The 26345-nt window shown below is 46.8% G+C and overlaps 1 protein-coding gene across 1 annotated transcript in view; it reads left to right on the top strand.

The window, feature by feature from the left end:
- Ephb1 (EPH receptor B1) overlaps positions 1-26345 on the top strand; it is a 442703-nt gene that overhangs the window by 115737 nt on the left and 300621 nt on the right. Inside the window, exon 2 of the mRNA XM_021171331.3 lies at positions 10875-10939. Coding sequence (XP_021026990.1) covers positions 10875-10939 — 65 coding nt within the window. The remainder of the gene's footprint in view (positions 1-10874; positions 10940-26345) is intronic.

Genomic DNA, 26345 nt, shown 5'->3' with positions numbered 1-26345 from the left:
TCACGGAGGAGGTGGGTCCCAGCATACAGGGATAGAGTCAGGACGCGGGTTGCAAGGAATGGAAATGAGGCAGGAGGAGGAAATGGATGCCCTAAAGGAAGAAGTAATGGACGTTGATGAATGATTTGGTAGGAAACTAAGGAAAAATGAAGACATCAAAAGCAAACACCAGTTTGGACTTTTGTAAAGTGCTTGGTGTACAAGAATGAAGATCTTGGGCACCACATAAAAATCCAGGCAATACTGTGGTGGGATGCATTTGTAATTATTACTGGAAAAGCAGAGACGAATCTCTGCAGCTTGATGGACAGCTACGTCACTGAGCTCCTGGCTCAGTGAGAGACCTTTGACCTGTATGTGTACCTGCATACACGTATGTGTGCATCCCCATACACAAACATGAACATATATATTTTACACATACAAATACCTCTGAGCTATCAAAGGCACAGGAGCTAGGGGAGGGTGATAGGAAAGTTTGGAGGGAAGTTATGGAGGAAGAGGATATAGACAAGGGAGAATGAATACAGAGATTTAGATGGGGTGGGCCCATGGTTGGAGGTGGGACATGGAAACCTACTTGGAGAATGTTCTTACTCTAGCCTCTGCAGCTGTACTGGGCCCAGGCCTCAGACCAGAGGTACACTTAACAGTTGACAATCACCCAACCCTATCCCAATCTCAGATCTAACAAAGCTTCTTCCTGGGTTCATTTTGAGCCAATACAGAGAAATAGGGACCAAATCACAGCTGGTCAGTCATACTACCACAGGGAGGTTTAAATGTGTTAGGAGATTAGATGTGGTTATCTTTGGTGATGAGACCCTGCTGAAGGAGCTGAGAATTCAGGGGACCATGGAATATCGGAAGGGCTTGGCAGATGCCATTCAGGAGCTAACAAGTCTGGCTTGTCCAATATGTAGGGCTGAGGCTGGCATGCCCAGTATGTAGGCCTTGGTCTGGGGTAGCATGGAGGTCCCTGGGAAAGGCAGAAAGCTTAACTGTGCTCACTCATGTCCCCTAGTGCACCCTGGAGTTGCAGAGTCACCTTATATGGGCCAGCATGGGCTAGGCTTAAGGCTGTGTATGTGAGCCTGTGCATATTTGTAGGTACCATGCGTGCATGTGTCTGTGTATGCTTGTGTGTGTGTGTGAAAGAGAGCAAGTAGAGTAGTTGTCGTCCTTGTCACCATCCATGTCCCTGTGCTTTTAAGAGCCAAGAACTGGAAAGGAAACGGTACAAATGCCGGCTGCCTACCAGGGCTTGGGTGTGCTTACCCATGACTCTACTCTTTTGAAATTCATTGTTCACAAGTGTCCCTGCATACCACCTTCCTTTCCTTCATTGAGGATAGAACTGAAGATTTACTTGTGTGAATATTGGGTTAGTTTCTGTTTCCTGATTGGCTCCAAGCTCCCTGAGGACTGCCTTGTCTGGCTGTTCTCATTTTATTTCTGGAGTCTGCACTGGGCCCCACCCCCACATACTCTTCAAAAACTTTTGTCCAAGGATACTTGAACCCCCTTTGCCACCGTCTCACAGTCTCCTTCTATGATTCTTTGCAAAGGAGAGTTAAGGCTGCGCAAGTCATGTCTGCCATAGGGCAAGACTTTCAGGTTCTCGTGTCCAGCGGACAGGAGCCTGGTTTGTGAAGCATACCATGTTGTGGCTCCCAGGTTCAGGACTCTTGTGGGCTGTCAGGAAAGGACAGCATGGTGGCTGGCCCTGACTCGTATTTGGTGAGCTTGTCTTGTCAAGTACACACCAGGCATTGCCTCAGAAACAACCGGAAGCTACTGTTCTCTCATCCTTCTACGCCCGTGTGTATTGTTACCACCGTGGAAGGACATTGTAAATCAACTGAATGTCTAATCTATGTCTCTCCAAAAAAGAATGGCTGGCCTGAACAAAGAGAGCTTATTTATCTCTCTTTTTATCACGACAGGTATCTAATTCCCCCTCAAATATCAATATATCCACAGATGCCAATGGAGACAGAAAGAGAAACTGCTGGCAAAGCCAGGCGGCACCTGCCTTTTTCTTCCCATAGAGGCACTAGAAGTGGTCTCTCCACCAGGACCCCTGCACATGGCCCACTGGGTGCTGGGTGGGTCATGAAGTTCCTGTGCTGAAAGCCCTAAAGTAGAATGTCCCCTGAGGGGACATCCTGCCATCGTTCATCCTGCCAGGCTCCTCCTTGCAACTTCCTTCCTGCTGGTCAGTCCGGCTCTTGCCAGAGCTCCTGTCTGCCTCCCACTTTGGCCTGCTGTTCCTTGAGGGGATTCCCACTCAGTTCCCTTCAACCTGCCTTTGCCTCTCCCAGTGTTGATCTGAAAGCCACACCCCGGTTCCTGTTGAAAGGGCTGGTGGGATACTAAATGGTAACTTTTTTTTCCTTTCCCAAAGCTGATCTACTTCACCTTGTCAAGGAGATCAGCCGTGCTCACCGAGACAGACACACTCATGCCCTGTGCAGAAAACCCTTGCACATTGCCCTGAACTCTCTTGTGTGCAGCCAGAACAGGGATCCAGGTATCACTACTTACCATCCGTGAGCTCAACCGACACACACATTCTCATCCAGCCCTGTATCCTCAACATATACCACCAACTCCTCTTCTTTCAGTAATGCAAGGAAAATGGCAGTGGGGGGTTGGAGGCAGGATGGAAATGTGTCATTGCCTTTCTAGAAATACTCCATGGGCACCCTGTAGGTTCCAGTGCTTCAGATTGTCCCCATAGACCCAGAATATAAGCTGGGAATGACCAAGTTACTACAGCAGTGATAACACTGTTGTATCTCCTCTTGACCCATTCGTTATCTTGCCTAAGAGACCCCATCCTTCAGAGAAGATGGCAGTGGGTGAGAGCTGGGTCCTGGACCCATCTTCCCAGACCCAGTGTTGATTTCCCACATTATACATGAGCTCCCAGAGAGGCGGAGCCTAGGAGGTGATGGGCACGGGTCCCAGAGCCCTGTCCCCTGCAGGCATCTTTGGATCTGACAACAACACATGCCCTTCCAGCTGGTCTGGTCCCCGTGCCACTGTTTGAGAGCAGAAGTGACGGTAAATATTTAATTGTGCTTCCACCATAACTTTCTGCCAGAGCTCTCAATATGCTTTATAAATGCAAATGAGAGCTCCCTTCCTCTCCAGGGAGATGTAAACCTTCCCCAAATCACTTTTATTCGGCCCCCACCAGAGCAGAAAGCTGTAATCAGGAGCTCCCCGCTCCAGAAGAACAACTAACCTTAATCACACAGAGGGGGTGGTTCCTGGGGCAGTGGTCCTCTTTCTCCACACTGGGCAGGATGTAAGGAGATGGATGCCTCTTGCTGCAACTTCTGTCCAGTAGGATGCACGGAAAATACGATTTATAAGCAGATTCAATTACCGTCTAAAGCGGGTGCCTATGACAACTATGGAGACAGAGGTTGTATTTATGGAATTAACAGAACAGAGGAGTCCCTGGAAGGTTTGGAAATGAAATCCCATTCTTAGTTTCCATTCTAGACCCCGTTTCCTCTGCCACCATCATTCCCAGCACTTTTCCAGTGAAATTCTGTGGTTAGTATCGATTTGCTCTCTCGGAGCTTTGGTGGCTTTGTGGTCCAAAGAGAAAGCACCACGTGACTCCTTCCTCAATCCCAGAGCTACAGGGAGCTTCCAGATCTGGGGGGGGGGGGGGGGGCTGGAGGGGCACTTAAGGCTATCCATCCGTGTTAAGGTGGGAAGCTGTGTGACTTTTCAGAAAGTAGCAGCCCTCTCTGCGCCACGGTTTGCTGTTCCGTCTCATGGGTACTTTGGTTCCTGCTTCAGACCCACCTGGCAGAGATATTTTAATGATCACGGAGATGAGCTCCTACGGGGGCTCCTGGAGTACCTTCTGAGGAGTGTATTATGTAAATGTGCGGTGTCATTATGAGCGCTATTAGTGCTGTGAAGTGGAGATGAGAAGAAAAGGGAGGCTTGCTCTTTGCAAGGACCCCAGCTGGTGGCAGTCGGCGGGGAAAACAAACTCAAGATGCTCTGCTGGTTTTGGCTTGTGATAGCACCAGGCTCAACCCTAACTGAGGTCCAAAGAGGGTGGGAAAATGGAGCTTCTCCCTCTCCCAGGCAGCTTCCGAATGTGCGTCATCAAATCCACCATGGGCAGAGAGGCTAGTGGTGCTCCAGGTATGGCCCACACTGCCAAGTTGCCGGGGGAGTCTCTCTGTGGTCCTGTTGGTCCTGGTCCTATAGATATCTACATGGCATGCATTCTGCATAGGCTCCTCTTGACTGCCTAGCCCTTGTTTGTGGTCCATGAAGATGCTTCTCTGTGGTACTTCAGACTTGCTCAGGCCCCCAGGCTTCTTGGAGGCTCCTATAGTAGCCATTAGCAGTGAAGGCCATTGCCTGTGGTTTTGCATGTTGGGATGAGGGTGCCCAGGGCCCTGTGTCTGGAACTCTGTCTTGGGCTCTGGTGCAGGCAGCTTTCTCCTTCTTCTCCTTCTTCCCCTTCTTCCCCTTCTTCTCCTTCTTCTCCTTTTCTTTCTTCTCCTTCTCCTCCTTCTCCTTCTTCTCTTCCTTCTCCTTTCTTCTCCTTCCCTTTCCTTCTCTTTCCTCTTCCTCCTCCTTTTCCTCCTCCTCTTCTTCCTTTTCTTCTTCCCCCTCCTCCTCCTCCTTCTCCCTTCCTCCTCCCCCTCCACTTATTCAATGTATAGTTGAATATGCATACATGTGTGAAGTCCAGAGGTCTATGTTGTGTGTCTTCTACTGCTATTCACCTTATTGAGACAGCATTTCTTACAGATCATGGAGCTTACCATTTTGGCTAGACACTCTGGCCCGCAGGTCACCAGGATGCCTCCCCAGTGCTAATATTATGGACATGTGACCTGCTTTTACATAGCTGCTGAGAATCTGAACTCTAGTTCATCGTGCTTGCGTAATAAGCCCTTTGCACCCTGAAGCCTCTCAGTGATGATAGAGTCATCATTGTCTCTCTGTTTCATTTCCACATGTCACCTCCAGTTTCTCCTTAAACCTTTAGTTCCTGCCTTGACTCTTGGTTCCTTTAAGTCCAAAGATGTTGTAACACAGCTTTCTGTCTTCTGATCTTTTCCCTGAAGCAGTGAATAAGGAATAGCTGTTCTCATGGGGTAGGGGAGGCAATGGGAGGCCAGCGGGAATAAAAGCATCATCTGTATCTACCCACCCCTGTGAGCTCTGCATCTCTGCAGCTGGGTTGAGCTGTGCTGTGCTGTTGATCTGCATGTACGCTGGGGAATCTGGATGTGTGTGACAACTCCAGCAACACAAGTGGATTGTCAAAGATATTACTCGGGGGGGGGGGGTGAGCCACACACCTGCCATCTCAGCTACTCAGAAGGCTGAGGCAGGAGGATCACTTGAGCTCAGGAATTCTGGGTCAGCCTGGGCAACAAAGCAAGACTTTGTGTAAGAAGGGAAAGTTACCCCTCTGGAACAATTTAATGAATATATATATATATATATATATATATATATATATATACACACACACACACACACACACATATTGGCTTATCACCTTATCACTTCTATGATATCCCAAAAACTTCAACTCAAAAGTATTTGGTGAAAAAATCTTTGAACCTTTCGGCTGGGCAATGAACTCTCAGATAGGGTAGTAGAGTATGAAAGAGAAACTTGATGAATTGGGCATTGTCAAAACCAAACACTTGTGCTCTTGAGAAGACAAAACGCAAGCACCTAAACAGGGGTAAATATTTACAGAGTGTATATATGAAAATGCACCCAAGTCTGGGACATAAAAAGAACTCTGAGGAGACCCAAGAGTGGCTGGATAGGAGTGGAGAGTGCTTGCCTCCCCTCCCAGACACCACAGGGAAGTGGATGCTGAGGGGACTGAATGAAGCCCTGTGAGACAGAGAGAGCTGGGATGGCTGCCCAGAGACAGGCAAAGAACAGTAGGAACCAGGACCCTCCACCCCTGCTAGGGAGATGACTATTGGGGTGGGGCCTCCTCTCCTTGCTCCTCCATTGGCTACTCGAGTGATGGAAGCATCACCCTTTTCAGGACAGAGGACTTCATATGCCTTTCCCCAGTGGGAATGTAAACTTCTGCCTATGCCCATCCTGGGTGCCCCACAGACAGCCTCCCAAATTTGTACAAAGAATGAGAGCTTCATGACCCCAAGTAGACCCAGCAGTTCAACTGTGTCTCCAGCACCCAAACCCATGCAGTGCCCTTTACAACAGGGGCTTGTGGTTCAACAGGGCATGTGTTGCCAGCCCTAAGACCCCAGGAAACAAAGCACTTGCCTTCTGGGACCTGGGCCTGTCCTCCTCATGCCTCCCTTCCATTCACTACTGTTACCAGCGTACATCACTGCTACCTGTTGTGGTTTCCCGAGGACATGCTTCTCAGTGGACCTCTGCTGCCAGCAATGCTCATGACCAGTGGGGTTTAGGGACCCATTCCTCCATACTTTCCATGTTCCTAGTGCTACCACTGCCATTATAGGAGACTACCAGTGACAGAGGTGCTCATCCCAGCGGGGCCTAAGGAATCAGTCACTTAATTTTTCATGCCTGGGATAGCCATTCTCATCACCAGAGCATCTGTGTAGTTGTTGGCTGCTCTATGCACCAATCACTACATCCACGTGGCTGCTAGACTGTCCCTGCTCCATCTGAAATCAGATGGGCCCCACTGTCACATGCACCATCTTAAAAGCTATTGATTCTAGCCAAAGAATCTATATAGAGACTGTATTGCGGCACTTACCTGGAAGTAAATCCAAGTTAGTCTACCAGACGACTACACTAAGAAACATCTTCAGCTGAAAGATGTTCATATGAAGGTTGCCCTTCAATTGAAGGAGACACATAATCTTTGGGATGTGCAAACATCGAAGTAGAGACGCAGTAAATATAAAGAAGCACAGAGACACAATGCCTCCCAAGGAGTCCACTACTCTCTAGCAAAGGACTCAGAAGAAAAGGAAAATGATAAGATGCCGACATTCGATTCAGAGTAATGTTTGCAGGGACCGTCACTGAGATACAAGAGAATACTAACAGACGAGTTATGAAACCAACTCACAACATGAATGAGGGATACAGTGGAGGACAGAGACTGTTGGGAAGAACCAAATGAAGGCTGGAGAGGAAGAACCTGTCAAGTCAAATATAAAACAGAGTTAAGAGCCCCACCCATAGACTACATCAGTAAGAAGGAAGGATTTCTGAACTGGAAGCCGAGTCTTTTGAAACATCCCAGCTCAGAAAAACAGGGGATGTGGTGGGGTTGCCTGGCCTCAAGAGTTAGGACTTTTGGAGGCCCATTGTCCAAATTATTTTCGGAATTATCAGTGTTCAAGAAAGGGGAAGGGATGGAAAAGACACAGGGGACATGTTCAGTGATAGTAGCAAATGTCCTTAACCCTGGGAGAGATATGGACGTCCAGATCCAGGGAGCCCAAGAGACCTCAAAGAGATTTGACCTACAAAGGCCTTCTCCATGGTGCTCAGATTCAAACTATGAAAATTATAAGACAGAATTTTAAAGACATTGAGAAGTGATAGATCATATTTAGCAGGGCTCTTCTCCACCCCTTGAGGTAGACAAACAGCAGAGTTTCCTTTGCACAAATCTTCTAGGCTAAGAAGGAATGATATGATACATTCAAAATTCAGAAAGATAAAAACAGTCTTCCAACCAAGAATATTATACCCAGAGATATTTATCTTTGGAAGTGAAGGAAAGAAGAAATGATATCTCTAGACAAGCAAAACTGATGAAATTCACACCATCACTAGACTAGTCTTCCAAAAGCATTATAGAAATACCAGCATCGCATAAAACAGAAAGACAATTCCTGCTCAGAGATTAGGAGAATATGACACTTTTGTCAAAATGTCCGTTCTACTCAGAGCAGTCACAAACTCGATATAGTTAGTTTTCATCAAAATATCAATGACATTTTTTACAATGCTAGAAAAGATGATCACAAAATTCGTATGGAAAGATACAAGATTCAGGACACCTAAAGCAATGTTGTGGAAAAAAAGCACAGTGGATGGTATCATAATGTGTGTAACTGAGCATAGAAGAAATGCCTTTTAGACATGTAAACATAGCTTAGTCAGAATCGCCACTATATCCAAGGCTTCACTTGATAACAGAACTCCGTAACATCAAGATAACCAAGAAACAGTCCTAGAGCCTCATGATGCCCATTGGATAATATATAAGTAGAGACCATGAACAGTGTTATGCTATGCACATCTGGAGAGACACCACCTTGATCTTCCCCGTGGCTGAAGACTCTCAAATTAAAGACTTTTGTTAGAGACTGGACTTCACCTTCAGCTAAGATACATCAAACAAGTGAGCAGCCTTGGGGAGGCAGGCTTAGGACAGTAGTTAGGAGTTTAGAGTGTGAACCTTGTGTGATGGCCCTCGGCATAATAAAATGTTTTATTGTACTAGCTACATGCATCTACCCTTTTGTTCTCAACAATGATTGTCTCTAAAACAGGCCACAAAGCTATAGTAATCAAAACAGCATAATACAAAACAGATACAGAGCCATGGACTAGAAAGGAAAACCCTGAAAAGAGGAATCCACTTATTACAGCCAGCTAACCTTTGACAAATGCTTCAAGAGCACCTGTTGAAGAAAGGACAGACTCTTCAATAGATGAATCTGGCAAAGATGGGTGTACATATGCAGAAAAATAAAAGTAGATTCCCACATCTCAGAGGGCATGAAAACCAACTGAAGTTAATATCAAAGCCATGAAACCATGAAACCCCTGGAGGAAATATTTCAATGCCTTGACATAGGCAGAGATGGTTTATATATGAGGAAAAAGCACCCAAAGCAGAGGAAGCAAAAGCAAAAACAGACAGATGGAATTCTGTCCAACAAAGAAATCTCCACAAAGCAAAGGAAACAATAGGGTGGAGGGACAGAGAGAGACCTTACATATGGGGAAAATGTCTAGTGAACTCAATCCACTCACCCCCCAGACAAAGTCTAGTTAATAAGAAGCAGACATAATGAATAGACATATCTCATGGGAAGATGCAAAAATTAACAGTAGCACATGAAAGAAGTACAGTGGTTGGGAAGATAGCTCAGTGGGTAAGTCATTTGCCACATAAGCATGAGGAGGAGTTTGAATTCTACACATGCACACATGCACCCCAACATACCCATACACCTACACACATATACACATATGCATACACATACACACATATACACACACATACACACATGTTAAGCTGTTCACCCACACATGTATGAAGACTCATAACTCATGAACACATGTTCAGCCTCACTGATCCTCAGGGAAATGCAAACCAAAACAACATTGAATTATCATCTCATCTTGTGATGAATGGCTGCCATGGTGAAGACAGAAAGCAGACACCGGTGGGAAATGATAGAAAGGTGACTTTATTAGTTTCTGCTAGTGGGAATGTAATTGAGTAAGATCACTATGGGCAATAGAATGGGTGGCTCTCAAAACAAGCAAACGATGACTACCATATTGTTCAGCAACCCCATGTCTGAGTATGTATTAAAAGAGGAACGGGATCATTGTGTCAAAGAGAAGCATGTATATGCTATGTTTATTCCAGCATTGTTCACAATAGCCAAAATGTGGTATCAACCAACACACCCACTGGTAGATGAATGGAGTTGAAAGGAGTGTGTGTGTGTGTGTGTGTGTGTGTGTGTGTGTGTGAGAGAGAGAGAGAGAGAGAGAGAGAGAGAGAGAGAGAGAGAGAGAGAGAGAGAAAGAGAGAGAGGATGGAACATTATCAAGCCATGAAGAAGACACAGTCTGCAAAGTATGCAATGTTGAAGGTTTGGAATGAGTTGGATTCTCTTACTCTTGTGTAATAGCCCTGATTTGGAAGAGAATAAACACATGTAAAAATTGAAGTGTGTTCATAAAATGGGATTGCACTTAGCAATGAGAAAGAATGAAGTTGCTTTGGTGATACAGGCATGTTCTATGGACACTGAGAACTGGAGTGAGGAGGATTGTGAGTTCAAGGCCAACTTGAACAACACAAGACCCTAGCTCAAAAAATTCTCCTCCCCCAAATACCAACAAAACAATAACAAAGGAGAACCTATAATATTCTCAAAATGTGAGTTTTTCTTAAAACTATTATCTTGAAAGCAGCAAGAAAAAAAGCAGTATACACTATATAATTAAAGACAATGACTTTTACTTTTAATGATAATAGATCAGCTATTGCCTGGGGGTAGGAACAGAATGAGCTAGGAGCAAGAGGTTAAGAAGGCCAACAGGAGATTTAAAAAAATGTTTATCTAGATTGGTACTGGTCTTGAAACTGCATTTCTGTTTTGGATCTGTCCTTTGTCAAATTGCCTAAGCCCCTGTCAGGTTACTGGGGGAGAGGGTGGGCATATGTCTGGTCCAGGGGCAGAGAGACTTGTGGGAATGTCAATATTTAGGTGAACAGTCTGAGAACTTTTAAGGACATTAACAGGGACACCTTGGAGGAGGCTGGGGAGTTCTTGGGGAAAGGTGAGGCTGGAGAAGCAGTAGGGGGCAAAGGAAGAGGACACACAGAGGGTTCAGAAAGGCTAGAGAAAGGCTTGTCGTTTGGTTACCAGGTCAGCATGGCCCTGAGAAAGTCAAGTAATGTACTGTGAGTAGATGCTGGATATGCCAAGATAGTAGATCAAGGCATAGGCAACTGGGAAGTCCTGGAGAGAAGACCATGAGGTCTGCCATGGGTCTGAGCCTGGATGTGAAGATACCCAAGACTATTTCTGGTACCAGCTACTATGACACATAGCTTCATGCTCTATTCTCTTTCTGATTTGCAGAAACATTGATGGACACAAGGACAGCCACTGCAGAGTTGGGATGGACGGCCAACCCTGCCTCTGGGGTAAGTATCACACCAGCATCCTTCCTTTCTGCAGGAGAGGTCTTGGTTCCATAAGGTGGCTGGGAGGTACAGGGCTTTCCTAGAGCCATACATGTGGGTAGCAGTGCACAGAGCAAATGCAGGGTACACTGCCTTTCTAGAAAGCAGCACCACAGGGTCTCAGACCTGAGATGCTCCTTTTTGTGTGGTGTGGAGCATCTCTTGACCTAGTCCTTCCAGAAAGCTAGCTCTCAGGCAATCAATACAAGCCATAGATGTGTCAGAAAAGGGGACATTAAAGCTAATGCCTTTATAGTATATTAGGGATCAGCAGTGCCCACAGGCTGCAGAGAGGCCATGAGCACAAAGAAGGGGCTGGCAGTCAGAAGGGCTGGGACTGTCTTTTACCTGGAGCTTGCCTTAGAGACACATTCTTCATTCATTCTGTCAGTGTATATGTACCTGGCCAGACCCTGTAGCTTTGATGAACAGTTTTGTGATGCTCATGGTCTCCTCTGAAAACCAACCATGTTCATGGATGAGTTAGGGTGCATCTCTTCTCTGTGACACCGGAGAGATCAATGGTCTCATGTGATACAGAGTTGGCAATGAGGAACTGGAGGGGTCAAGAAGTCCAAACGAAGAAGGTTCGTGTGAGCTGGATTTAGAGGAATGACTAGAAGTTTGATAGGTATGGCATGGGGGGCTTGGGAAGATGATCCAGGTAGGAGGGACATCTGGCCAAAGAGTGGGTCATGAAAAGACATGAGGCCTAAGTCTATGCATAGAACATGGCAGGGTGGTGAGTGTCAGGATGAGCTGTGGCATATTAGAACACAGCTCAGTTAGATGGTCCTTGAGTTTTTAATCTTCCAGGAGATGGAGAGATCTGGACAACAGAGTAATAGGTCTACCCTGCTGATAGGGCTGTAGAGAAAGGTATGGAAGAGGCTCCTTCAGCTGCCTTGGTTGTATCGAAAGAATCAGAATTCAATGCTCTACTCACAGAGCCCTTTGAGAGGAGTGAAGGAGGGTGGTCAGAAATGGTGGGCCACAGTGGGATGGAGGGGATGGAGAAGATGCTCTTGTGTCCTGCACAGTGATTGGCCGGCTCTGAGTCTTAATAATAAAGGGAGAGTACTGAGGGATGAGTGGTTTGGTTTTTTTTTTTTTTTCCATGCAAGGAGAGAAGTCAGGTAGACCAGGGTTGTCCCAGGCTTCTTCTCCTGCCCTTGACTTTCTGTGTTTGGTAAAGTAGCATCCACCGGGGACTTTCAGCACAACAGGGCTCCTCACCTTAGCCTAAGAGCTCCTCAGGTGGTAGATCACTGATGCTCTCACATGCACTCCCCAGGGCTATCATGTCCAGATCCCACCCCCAATTCCTGTGTTTGCAGGTTGCACCAGCAGGCATAAGTTCCATGCCTCGAGACATGGTGAAGCTAGCAGTCCCCAGAACAGTGTGTTAGGACCTAGCAAAGGCTTCTCACCCTGGACAGGTCTAAATGCTACTAGTAAGACTGTGGGCAACCAGGGGAAAACAGCCCGCTTGAACTGGGACTTCATGCAAAGCCGACCAAATGACCAGTTAGGATCCCTGAATGTCCAAAGCTTGTGCCCTTTGTCAAATATATATGATTTGTGGGTTTCCCTCCCTTGATTTGTCTTTCTTTACTTTTTTTCTTTTTCATACATAACACCTATCCTTTTTAAACATTAAGTCTTTCCCAAGGAAGACTTTCCTTGAAGGGGATGTTCAAAGACAAGTGTTGCCCTCTCAAGATGGCGGCTCTCTGTGCTGCTCACAGTCTGACTCCACTCCCGCCATACACACACCTTGTTCTTAGCATGACACAGCTACCTCCAGGCATTTCTTATAGGAATTCTACAACCAGGTTAGTCATCAACTCATGCTCCAAGAGCCTCTTGAGTCTGTCTGGCTTACAGCAACCAGATGGATGGCCAGGCTGGTCCTTGGTCTGGGCTGAGAGGGATATCTTAAAGACCATGCATCCATCCTGTGACGTCTCTTTCCTCTCTCTGTTGCTATCCTGAGTAGAGGCTGCATATACTAGTAACTCACCAGGGGTGCCTGTATCCAACTTCACATCTTGCTTTGTATGCTAGGGGCTTGTCTGTCTCAGGACAGCACAAGGAGAACTCCCCCTTTCTCCCTTTCTCACTCATGCACATAGGTTTACAACCTATGAACCTTATTCCACAGCAAAGGATGAGATCAGGAGAAATTTCTGAGTCTTTTATCATCTTCAGACTTCTCTGTTCACTTGGCCCACCCTCAGGGACACCTTCTCTGCATCCCAGCTTGGTTGGGCTCTTCCCTGCTCCATCACTGATCTTCTGGGTGTCGGGGAAGTTTTCCCACCAATGCCCTACACCACTGCAGCGTTTACACCTCTATGTGCTAGTATTTGATTCCCTTATTCCTCATCATTCTGCTTTCTAACCATATCATGATCTCCAAACTACAGTGCCTAGTATATTTGCTACCATCAAGAACTGCATCTGCTTCACAAGCTGATTTAATGTATATTTATTTGTTTTAAGTTTCTGATTGTACACATTAATTGCCCCATTTTGGGGCACAAAGGAAAGCACACACTTTGCGGGAAGAGGTATGCTGCTGCCTTTGCAGTGCCTCTGGGGCACCCATAGGCAGGTCCGTTTGACCTCATGGCTGTAGACTCCTTCTAAGGGCTCCAATCAGTGAGGCAGGAGTCCAGGATGTGGCTCCTCTGTCCCTGGAGAACAGCCGAGTGTTCTGGTTGCATAACTGCACTGAAGATAAGACTGAGGAGGTGGAAGGAAGCTGAGAGGATCATTTCATTGACACCAAGGGAGTGTGTGTTAAGGAGAAAGAGGAGGCAAGAGAGGCAAAGGCTGCTGGGTATGAACTTATCACTATGTCTAGCCCAAAGGACCCTGTCAGTAATCCACATGGATGCTTTCAGAGAGCACCAGGGCAGGGGCCGGAAGCAGTGATTACATAGTGCCCGTCAGTAGGAGGTAAAGTGAGGGAGACTGTGTCAATGAAGAAGGATGAAGACAGAGTGGGTCATGGAGGACCAGAGAGGCTGGGGACACATTGGCCAAGGACAGAGATCCAGGTATGTGGAAAGATCAGTGTACTCTAGATCGGTGAAGGAAGCCATGAAATGGGATCTACCCTAACTTCAGACCTGCTGTCTGAGAGGGATTGAGGTTTTAGACAGTGAAGTTGGGGAATCTTGGGGCATGCAACTTTAGGAGGTGGAGGGCATTTGTACAGACGGCTACTCACTTGCTCTGGTCAACCAGTAGGAGTTCTGGCAGTGGTTGTACCTGGAGTTACAGATGTAACGGTGGGATTGAAGAATGGAGGGACCAAGGATAACAGGAAGCTGTTGGCACCTTATAGACTGACTGTTGTGACCAAGGGAGTTCTAGTGAGACTGTAGAACAGGTATGTAGGCACACCTGGGACTAGAGTAGGACTGGAAGCTGTGACCTTATGTCAGGGGTAAGATTTGAGGTGCAGCCCATCTAGGTGAAGAGAATTTCAGGTTGGGGCTGGGACAGAACATAAACTTCAGACCCAGAGCAGCTTAGGCCATCTGAGAAGCTAAAAAGCTGTACTGGGTGGTTCATATCTACTTTGGATCCAGTAGAGAAGTTAGTGGACATAGGCCACTGGAATTATCTCTCTATAGTCAGTAAGTCATAAGTGACTCAGGCTGGAGAAGGCAACTGGGGGATGTCATTGTATGAGCCTGGAGGGAACTTTGGGTGAGGTTTGTCCTGCCCTGAGAAGGGATCCCTCTGTCCTTCCCAAGAGGGGAGGCAGCTGTCAATGCAGTGGATGCTGTCCACACCACACGGCAGCCCCTTGGGCTCCATAGAGAGGGATCCTAAGAGACCTTTGGTTTATGTGGCTATCTGTGTTTCTCTGCTCTTGTGCTCGAGAACTGCCTGGTTGGGCCTTGGCTCACCACCCACACCAAGCTCCTATGCCATTCTCAGTTCTGTTATTAGAAAGCTGACTGTAATATTACATTCCAGAATCAGAACATATTTATGCCTGAATTCAAAATACTGCTTGGTAATTAAGCAGCCCACCTTTCATGTAAGTCACTTGGTTTAATCAAAATCACATGCCTACCTGGTAAATGGAGAGAAAAAGTAAAATTCCTGTTATAAGTGGACAATGCCAAGGGGTATTGTGTTCCCTCTAAAGGACTGTGGTTATTTGAGAACACCCCAGTGCGGTTCTCCACATCCTCCTTCCTAGGCTGGATAGACCCTTGTTCTCTTGGCTCTCCTCTGTGTAAGACCTCTGGGCAGTGGTGAATTCAGAGAATTTAAAGTAATCACTACATTGTAAATAGTGGCTTTTACGGATACATGGTCCTCCACAGTCAGTCCTGTTTCTAGATGCTACTTGGCCTCTTCCATTTTTGCCTTCCTCCCTAACCTTGTTCCCTGCATGTGTTAGCTCTGTTCTGTCCCCTATGGGACCCTCCTGGGTGTTCCTTCATCTGTGGCTCAGTGGTCACAGCACTGGCCTCTCAAACAACCATATGGAAAGGATGCTGCCATGTTTTCAAGGTCCAGAGGATGAAACTGCTCTAAATCTGTGTCTCTAGTGCCAGCCTAGCAGGGTGTAGTCACCAAGAATGTTTGTCAGCTGAATAAGTAATACTTCTTTGCATCTGGAACGCAGGGCTCTACACTAAGAGATGCCCAGGACAGGTTCACTGTAGCCCAACAAAGAGTTAGTTATAGGCCTTGCAATATCCAACTGTCAATAAAGAGCTAGTTAGCAATGCAAATAGCACTACCTGTGAGATGAACCTGATGAAGGAGAATGGACACCCAGGAGATGCCCTTCTTTTTCAAGCCCTGACTATAATGGGTTAGAGGCACATCTGTGTGTCCCCTGAGAATCAGGCGTATTCAATTTCCTTGTTGGAAATCTAAACCTTTTACTCTCAAAGAGCTTGGGCAGAGCTCACCTACTATTGTACCTGGGCCATAGATGGCCTTCTTTTGTGTCAGTTCCTGTGTCTATGATGTGAGTCTCTAAGAGTGAATATCTATATAAGTTCTCATCTTCAAAGACTTCTCTGTGGGCTTCCAGACTCCATGTGTATCTGTGCTGCCTCTCAGAATCACCTTCACAGCCAGTGACATGTGGGGTTGACTATTTTAATAAGCCATTCTTCACCAAGACTTGATAGAGGAAAATTAGAAAAGGGATCCAGAATCAAGCCTGGTGAGCCCACAGTTTGAGTAAACTGGGCTCCTGTGCACTCTCTGTGTGTAATCAGCATATATGTGTGTGTATATATATATATATATATATATATATATATATATATATACACACACACATACATATACATATATGTATATATGCACACATACATATATGTGTATATATACATATATACATACACATATATATATACACACATGTGTGTATTTATATATGCATATATTTATATATTATATATCTGTGTGTATGTATATGCACCTATATGTGCCTGTGTTTGGGCATATAATTATATGTATATGTGTATATGTATATGTTGTATGTTTATATTTGTGTATATGTGTGAATGTATCTGTGTGTATGTGTATATGTGCATATTTATGTGTATATGTAATGTTATATACATTTGTATACCTTTACATTTCTGCATATGTACCAGTGTATATATGTGGTATGTATGTTTGAATACACATGTATTTTTATGTGTATATGAATATGCCTGTGTAGACATGTGCACGTGCGTATATGTGTTTGTGTATAGACAGATGAAGTTAAAGGAGTTTACCGAGGCCTCTCTAGGCAGGTCTGTGTTGTGGTAGGAGGATTTTTGAACTGACTAAGCTAAGCTCCTGGAGCCAGCTGTTGGGGAGGGAAAGACTCCCATTTGAAAGCCTATGCCTGGCCATAAACTCCCTGCACAAGCTGCAGGATCCTGTAGGGCTTTCCCAATACCCACTGTCTGGCTATCCAGGTGTGTGGACTGCCTGGGCCACTTGGCATCCCTGGCTCTGTCCTCCATCCTCAAGTGCTCAAGGCGCTCTTGCCAGCTGGCTCTCATGGGAGTGAGGAAATTACACTCAGGAGAGAAAGCCACTCCAGTAACTGCCTGTCTCTTCCAAGGCGAACAAAATCAATCCTGATTTTTCTGGGCTGGTAAGTGACATGGGTAGGGCAGCAGCCTAGGCCAGGTCATGACATCAAATCTCTGCTCACATCCCCATTGGCTGATCCCTGCTTACATGATCAGGGCCTGCCTGTTGGACTCCCTCACCTCCCCTTTCTGTTGGGTAACAGCCTCACACAGGACAAGGCTAGGTAAAGAAGTTTTCTTTGGCACTTACTTAGGAAACACTAGCCTATTATCAGCCCTCTGGAGGGCTGATTTTCTTCTCCTCTTCCTTTGATGACTCAATCCTGCTAATTAGGAGCTGTGTTAGGGGCAGATCCAAGTGAAATTTAGCTGTGGGTGAGAGAAAGGGTTTTGTGAATGGAATGTCCCCTATTTGACTTTGGAGGCATGCCAGGAGCAGGAGGGCAGAGGGTGCGGCCGGTTGTGCTTTTTCATACTGTGTGTTGATCTGAGAGCATGTGGCCTGGTGGCTAAGTCCTGGCGCCTCCCCTTAACACACACTTCTCCTCAGTCAGGGCAGAAAAGTTCAAAGCAGTCTTTGAGGACGGAACTGAGCTCACAGCACGGATGGTCCAGATAGCATGGGCCAGTTTAGACCATGGGAGTGAGCTGACACACCCTGACACCCACACCTGTCTCCTTTATTCTTTTCTGTCTCTTCTCACTCCTTCTTCTTGCTTGTCTCCCACAGTATTGGATATTGGACAGATGCTACAGCTCCTCTGTCTCATGGCATGTCTGCAGCAGCTCCTGCCCTTTAGCCTCTTCCATCTTTATGCTGGAAAAGAAGAAATAGCTGCCACCGGTCCCTTCCTTGAGCAGAAAGAAGCCTTGGCATTTCTTGTACTTGGGCCTAACTGTCTTGGATTCTATACCCACTCTCCAATAGAGGACTTGTTGCTCATGTTCAGGGTTGAGCTAGGCCCAGTGAAAACTTAGGTTCTGTAGGGAAGGGGGACATAGCGTAACTCTCTCAGGGTATAGATTCCAGAAAGTTCTTAGATAGCAAATGAGAAAGATTGAAAATAACAAACAAACAAACAGAAGAGGCCCATGAGAACCGACCACAGGACTTTCCTGGGCTCCATCTTACTGCTAAGGAAACAGAAATGAGGAACACCCGCCAGATAAATCACCTTAGATCCCGTGGCTCAACAGTGCCACCCCCCCCCCCCCCCGTTGCCCTTTAACCCCTGATAGGCTGATCCTCTACTAGGACACAACTAATGAGATGCCTGCTTAGGACAAACCACAGCTGTGAATTGTGGAAGACTCAAGCTGAGATGCTGATGAGGTCCAGGAATTCGGGCCATCCGTGGAAAAGGCTGTCTTTTTCTCACAGTACCAGCCATGAATGGAGTCTTTTCCTTAGCTGTTACCCAGGAATTAGTTTAGCTTTCTCAGCCAAGATAGGCCAGCCCCCTGCCTCTGACCTCTGGCCCCCTGATCTCTCCCTCCTCCTCTCTCCTCTTCCTCCCTCTTCAGGTAAACCATTGAGCTAAGTCAGGCCTCTCCACCCTGTGTTTCCCACCTACTCTTTATCTTTTTCTCTCTCTACCAAAAGGCCTGTAATTAGGAAACATTAGCAGGCTCAAAACAGCTTTCATACCTGAAACATCCTCCCTAATTGCACTCAGCCGAGCTCTTCCCTGGCTATTAATGTCACTTTTATGAAGCAATGAGGAGCAAAACACCCGAGGCACTTAAAACATTTTTTATATAATATGCGTCTTTTAGGAATGGAAGTTTAAAATCACCTGCCTGACAGAGACAGTGATAGACAAAGGCAAGGGGGGCTCAGGACTAGAGCTGGGAGGTGGGGCCTCCTCTAGGAGATTGAGGGTGGTCCAGGAGATCAGAATCTGCTCACAGAAAGAAAAGGCCAAGAGGCCTGCCTGGTGAGGTAGAAGGGTGGGTGGGATGGAGCCTCAGGGGAGGAGAGTTGGGCTAAGGACTCCTGTGTATGTTTGTGTGTGTGTGCACATGTATGTATATGTATGCATGCATGCAAGTTAAAAAAATGGGGGTGAGGGTGTTCTTATTTCTAGTTTACTGGATTAAGGGATTTTGGGAGTTGTGGCTTTCCAGAATCTTGATGTCACACCAATTTCCTTTCTTGCCCTTAGAAATGCCTCACAGGATTCATCAGCTTATTAGGTCTGTCCAAAATCCCCAGAGGTTATCCAAACCCACTTCTCTCTTTTTAGAGAAGTTGTGGCCCCCAAAAGAAGCAATTGTCTTAGTGGCTCACTCATGACAGTCAGGCTCAGGCTGTGAGCACACAGGCAGGTGAGGATGTATGGGTTCTTTTCCTAGGCCAGATCTGGCTTGTTTGTACCCTAATAGGCTTAACTTAAGTTAACTGGGATAGCTAGGTGCCCTTTGTCATCTCTCAATCCCTCTATGGGAAGGTTGTGGCATGTTAGCCTGAAGACAGAATGACACCTCTTCCTGACTTGAAAGACAAGGTGCTTTTAGGACCTTAAGAGAGCAGGGTTCTTGAATGGAGGAGAGCAGATCAGGTCTTCCAGCCTGAACTCAGCTCTACTCAGATTAAAAAACAACAACAACAAAACAAAACAAAACAAAACAAAACAAAACAAAACAAAAAACCAAAAAACCCTGAGTGGAGGGCAGAGCATAGAAGCAAGGTTATGTTGAATTAGGAAGTCCGAAGGGGTCTACGAGATGGCTCAGCTGCCAGTTCCAGATGTGTAAGCATGAAGGCATGAGTTTGGATCTCTAACACCCATGCAGAAAGTTTGACTTGAAGTGTGCCTGTGATCCCAGTGCAAGAAGGTAGAGATAAGCAACACCCACAGGGCTTGCTGGCCAACTAATCAAGCCCAGTCATCGAGCTCTGGCTTCTACACATATGTACATACACTTACGTATGCATGTGTATACACAAACATGAATATATACATAAACTACACACACACACACATACACACACACGCACACGCACACGCACACACACACACACACACGCGCACACACACGCGCACACACACGCACACGCACGCGCACACGCACGCGCACACGCACACACACACGCGCGCGCACACACACACACGCACACGCACACACACACACACGCACACGCACACGCACACACGCACACGCGCACACGCACACGCACACACGCACACACGCACACGCACACGCACACACACACACAGGAGAAAACAGATGAAAGAGAACGGCAAAGTTATCAGAAGAAAAATGACGACTCTGTGCCTGACTCTAGGAAGGATGAAGTCAGAATCAGGGCAGCTCCCTGATGAAGCTTTGCCTTCATTATCACCCACTGTATTTCTAAAGGAGCAAGCCTAGGATTTGGAAGCTGATGTTCTGGGATTATTTCCATTTCCTGCTAAGGTCTTTAACTTTCGGGGGCCCAATTCTGCATGTATAACGTGAGCAATGTAAGCATTTGTTTGCATAGTGACAGGGAGGATTTAATTTTATTTATTTATTTTTGTAAACTGTAAAGTTCAGGGCAATACTGCTTGCTTTGACTAGTATCTGTGACAGCACTGAGCACAGAGAGGGGCATAGAAAGGGTGGTGGGAACAGGATAAACATTTTAGCATTTCTATTAGGTTGTCTTTCCCAATGAAGGCCAGAGAACACGCCTTGTTATTGATAGCAGGATTTTTAGTAACTGCCACCACTACTGTTTCACCATCAGTTAAACACTGACCAGGTGTACCAGGTTCCAGGATGGCATGTGTCACCTCACTGACTCTTGCCAGGATCCCCACAGTAGGTGACATTTCTTCCATTTTTCAGTGGTGTCCTTAAATCTGAGTCACAAAGTCAAAGTCACAGCACTGAGACTAACTCTGTGGCCTTTCTGACCACAAGAGTTCCTTCTTGATCTACTGGCTGTGGAGGACTGTGAAGAGGGGGATCAGGGGATCATGGATGCTTGAGGAACCAGAGGGCAGGTAGACAATGAGCAGAGGTCAGTGTCTTCCAATCCTCTACAGTGGGAAACATGAGATTTGCACTCAGCCCAGAGAGGTGCTTGTAGGGAGTACCTAAGAAGTCAGTCTTTTCTTATTGAAAAGTATATTTGAAAGGGACAGCTGGAGCAGGTGATCTGTGATCTGAAGGTTTAGGGGCAGAAGGTAAGATGTCTAAGTGGACATGAAGTACAAAGCCTTACCTATAGATCACATGAGCCCTGGCTAAATATCCAGAAGAAGAGACAGTGATATCTGATGATGGTGGGTGGGGCCAGTTCCCATTCCCAAAGCCTTGGTAATCACTCAAAAGTGAGGACACTTTAAAAGAGCTTAGTGAGCTGCTTTGGTTTATCTGGTGGTCTCAGAGTTAGTTCTGTCGAATTAGCTCCTCCTGCTATTGAACTGTGTGTGTGTGTGTGTGTGTGTGTGTGTGTGTGTGTGTGTGACTTGCTGCTGCATCTTCACCTCCATGCACTCAGCCCTGATTCATCATGATCGAAGAGCACGTCTAAGCCATGTCCCGGTGTCACAAAGACAGAACAGTCAATGTGATGTCAGAGTAAGGATTCAGACTTATCTTGCTGACTGAGATCTCTGCTTTGAGTACTGCAGGCCAGCTGATAATGAATTGTGTTTGCATTTAGGTACAGACAATTAATTCATTATGTGACGATGAGCCAGAGGTGAAACACTGGGCCATCCTGGAGGTTACTGGGACCTGTTTGTGGCTAGCCAAATCTGCATAGAGCTGCGGGTGGAGAAAAGGCCAGGCTGATATTTAGATATTTAGAGGGGGCTAACTGCAAGCCATGGATGAAGATGCTGGTGTCCCACCTCCACCGGAGAGTGGTAATGGGCTCAACTAGAGAGCTGAATTTTCAAAGAGACACTGGAAAAGGTAGACTGTGTTTAGTGGGTACTGATGACTGATCTTGTCATCTAAGGAATGTTCATGGATCAAGGCACCTCGGTGTAGAAATAATCCAAAGCCAGGTCCAAGAAGCAAAGGAATGAGGTAACTTTCCTCAGTGAGCATCAGACTCCTCCACAGGCATCCTGACAGCAAACTCCAGCAGTCCCGGGTCAAGGGTGGTCCCCCAAAGCAGGTTATAGGTGGTGGCCACATTTCCATCCAGTTGTGGGAGGGGGACAGCAGACTGAAGGGGAGGCATCCTTCCCAGTCCAGACTTAGTTCTCCTGTACTCTGATGATGGTAACGAGGCCAAGAGCCCCTCCATCCTTCCAGGGCTGGCTCTCTGGTCTCTAGGATAGTTCCAGCTGGCTATAGCCTGTATGGGCCATGTGCTATGAGCTCACAGAATGAGAAGCTTCTGACCCAGTGTGATGGACCAGCTTCAGACTGGCCTCGGGTAGCAACCATCCCTCCAAATCAAAGGAAAATACCACTGCTCTCTCTGGGGCTAACTCTGTGCCCTCATCGGTAGCACTAGGGGCTGAGCCAAGCTCTATTAGGCTGCTGGGGCCTGGGGCCTGCAGCGCTCCCGCCCCTGCCTTGTCGAACAAGGCCGTGTTGGGCAGCAGTGCGAACCACATTCAATAGACAGCTTAAGATAATCACATGTGTGAGGTACTGGGATAATAGTAGCTGAATACCCTGCCACCGTTGCCATAGTGACCAGCCAAGCACTAGCTCCCCTCTTCCCCCCCCCCCTTTCTTTCTTGTTTTCTGGACCTTCTCGTTATAGGGCTGGCTGGTGGGGTGGGGGTGGGGGGTGAGTTTGGGAAATGGGAAAGAGGAGGAGAGGGGGAGGGTAGACCCTAGAGGGCCAGGCCATTATATTCTCTTTAAATCCCTCAGCTGGAGGTCTTTTAAATCTCAACAGAGACAGAGAGAAACAGTGTCTTAATCCCCAGCTCCCTGTGAATTATTTAAAAGGATCCTGTCAGAAGGATGAATTTGTCACTGTTGCAGTGTCAACAGCAGCAGCAGCTGTCATAATGGCTAGGGACCCCACTCCAGGCAGGGCCTGGTACTCCATGCTGCTGCCTGGTACTCCATGCTACTGCCTGGTGGAGCTGCCAGTGGCTTGGGGGTGTGTGTGGACCAGATGCTCGTTTCGAGGCACAGGCCTGTGTGGTGTCAGAGCTCTTCCTGACCTGCTGGTGGATCCTGGGGTCTGAAACATGTCAGGCTACATAAAGATGCCTGTCTGCTGGACCTCAAGCCTTCTCAAGCCTTCGCATGGGGCCCCTGAGCAGTGAGGGAAGCTCCCTTTATCCCAGAGTATGGAGAGGGAGTCAATCTTCATTTGCCCTTGGTAAAGTGGGCATCCTTGAGAGAGGACCGTCGTGACTAGCACTCCCAACTGCATGTGCACCTAAGGTATACACACACACATACACACACACACACACACACACACACACACACACACACACAAACACACACACACACACACACACACGGTGGTGAAGAAGCTGGAAACACAAGGATAAGCAACGAGGCAGACAGGGAAGCACTTCAGATGGTAAGCATTGTTGAGGGAGCACCAAGCCCATCAGACTGTCTCACCACTGGGCTTGTATCCATTCATACTGAAACTCCCCAAAGAGTATGTTTTTTTAGGCACATCAAGGTATACAGTCTGTCTGATCCTCACATTCATCTCACAGACATGGTACTTTTAGCATATCTGTGTTGCAAAGGAGAAGACTGATTTAGAGAGGTTTAAAGAGGTACTTCTGGTCATCTAGCTGGATCTGGCTGGTGAATTCCCCCCATGTACACCATGATCTGGTTCTGGGTTGGGCAGGACTGCAGAAGAAGGTCTCCCTTGGCTTTGGTCATCTCCCAGCCTCATCTCTTTCCAGTCTTTCTGACTCTTTGCTCTTGTAGTCATGCTGGTATCCTGGTTTTCTGGGTACCTGAAAGTACCAGGTACTTGGTGTGGGAGATCTGCTGTTGTTCCCTTTTGGGCAGAGCCTCTTACCTCTAAGCTTGTTTGTGAAGCACAGATGCCCCCTCTCAGTATCAGGTATACTCACTTGGGACCTTCTCTCTCACTTGCTTATATCTATACCATTCAGCAGTGGGGTGACATACACACCTTTGAGCCCCCTACATTCCTCATACTCCTGTAAGTCAACTCATTGGTCCACCAAGCTGGCCTTGGATAGAATCGTTTCTTTGATCCATGGTTAGTGTCCCATCTGTGGTGAAGAGACATTTATTCATATCTCCCTCTGGAAAAGTCAGAAGGCAAGGTCACACAGCATTAAATGCTATTAGAAAGGACGTGAGGAGACAGAGGTAGAGGCGGCTGGGAGTGGAGGCAGGGCAGCCACTTCACATGGATCATGTGAAGTTTTGCTTTGAGAGGCTGCGGTGGTTATCATGATGCACATGTTCTCCATTTTCTAATTAGGTCTCTTCACTCCTTTGCTCTTATGTGCTCCAAAGAGTGTATCCGCACTACCACTCTGGAGTTCAGAGAATTCTGTTTTGTGTCATACAACAGGCAATATGAAGTCCTTTCGAGATGCCAGCTATAAAGAAACAACTGTGAGCCACCTTTCTCTTCAGTACACTGCGTGGACTTTGGTGATATGTGAGGGGGCCGTTCATATTCTCCCAGCCCAGCACATCTGGGAGGTAAATTAAGCATATTGGGAGGTGAGCTGGAAGCTCAGGCCCTCTTGGGAGCCATTGAGGAAATGTTGTCTTGGTTGGTTGGTGTGCTAAATGATAGGTCCCTCTGGGCATGTAGGAGTTTATGCCCCAAGGGCCACATTTTACATTTTCATTAGCCCTCTAGCTTGTCTAATCTCCTAACTCTTTCAGGCTTAACTTACTGTCTATACCGGGGCTTCTTTCTTGGAGTCCACATTGATTGGTGAGAAGCTGAATGGTGGTGTCTCTGACCTATCTGCTATCCTAATGAATCTGTGGGCTCCTTTGTGCTTGATGAAGTTGAATACTGCTGGAGGCATGTTCAGAGAGGCAGCCATCTCTCCTGATTGGGCAAGGCCATCATATTTCCATTATTGTTCCCACAGAGCACAGTGGTAACCATTTCTACTGACATAGCAGCTTCCCTTGACAGCAGGTGATGTCCAATTACAGACTGCAGAGTGGATGGACCCAGAGCCTCTGAGCTGGGTCAGGTTTTGTTTTCCTGTGATCTGAGCTGCTGGAAGAGAGGGTCCCACTGAAAGCCCAATTGAAAGAAGATGGTCTACACTGAAGTAGGCTCAGAGGAAGCCTGGGAAATTGCCAGCAAAGAGAAGAGCTGCCAGTTGTTTCACTGGGTCCGTACAAAGAGGGAATTTGAACCTCTAGACCTTACTTTCTGCTGAGCACAGGGTAGCATAAATTATCTAGGATCAAGATGGCTTCCATACCCCGTTGACTCAGCTAGGGGCAGGTCTTGAGGTTGACACAGTAATGATGGCCATTGTACTAGTAGCAGTAATTGCTGGTAGTCAGCAAGTGGTAGTTGCTGAAGACTCTATAGGACTTACTTCCACGACCTTTGAGGCCTCACCACACCCTGCAAGGAAAATAGTATTTTGCATGTGATGAGACTGAAACTCAGAAAGCTGTCTGTGGTCACAAGACTACAGCTGACAGAGGTGAGGCCTCTTGCCCCTAGCCACTTGCCAGTCTTCCCGACTCTGTGTTCTTATGGCCACACTGGTGGCCTGGTTTTCTTGGCTACGTGTTCTAGGGATTTGTTCTTGGGTCTGGAACGGACTCCCCACCTGGCTGGTAGGTGTCATTCAAATTTCAGAAGCCCTTCCCAGCCACCTGACTTACCACTAGCTTGGTTTTCCATGCGCTCTCTCACAGCGTGTTACTTTGTTGCATAACTTCCCATAGAAAGATTAAAAAACAAAACAAAACAAAACAAAACAAAACAAAACAAAACAACAACAACAAAAAAAAAAACCCTTAAGTATTCATCCCAGGTAGGACATCAATAACAGACCTAAAACAATTTCACTCAGTCGGTACCTGCTTGGTGAAATAATACATTTACGGAGGTTACTCATAAGAAAATGAACGAAAAGTTCTGGGAGAGTGAGTGATCCCATAGCAGCTATGTCATTAAAAGTCCCTGTCACCAAGGATGGTGACTCAGCAAAGCCATACCTCTGGAGCTCTGTGCAGCTTGCAGGCAGTTCCCTGTGAGAGTCGTCCTTCCCCCCCCCCCCGTCCCCCGCCCCGCCCCCCAGGAGTCCGTTCCTGCTTATATAACTTTGGGAAGAGGCCCCACAAGCCTTGTAACTTTCTGTAGCTTCCTGAGTTCCAAG

The sequence above is a fragment of the Mus caroli genome, unplaced genomic scaffold, assembly GCF_978045245.1.
Source record: "Mus caroli unplaced genomic scaffold, Mus_caroli_1 scaffold_11, whole genome shotgun sequence".
Lineage (NCBI taxonomy): Eukaryota > Metazoa > Chordata > Mammalia > Rodentia > Muridae > Mus > Mus caroli.
Note: the sequence above shows the minus strand (reverse complement) of the source record. Positions and strands in the feature narration are given on the sequence as shown.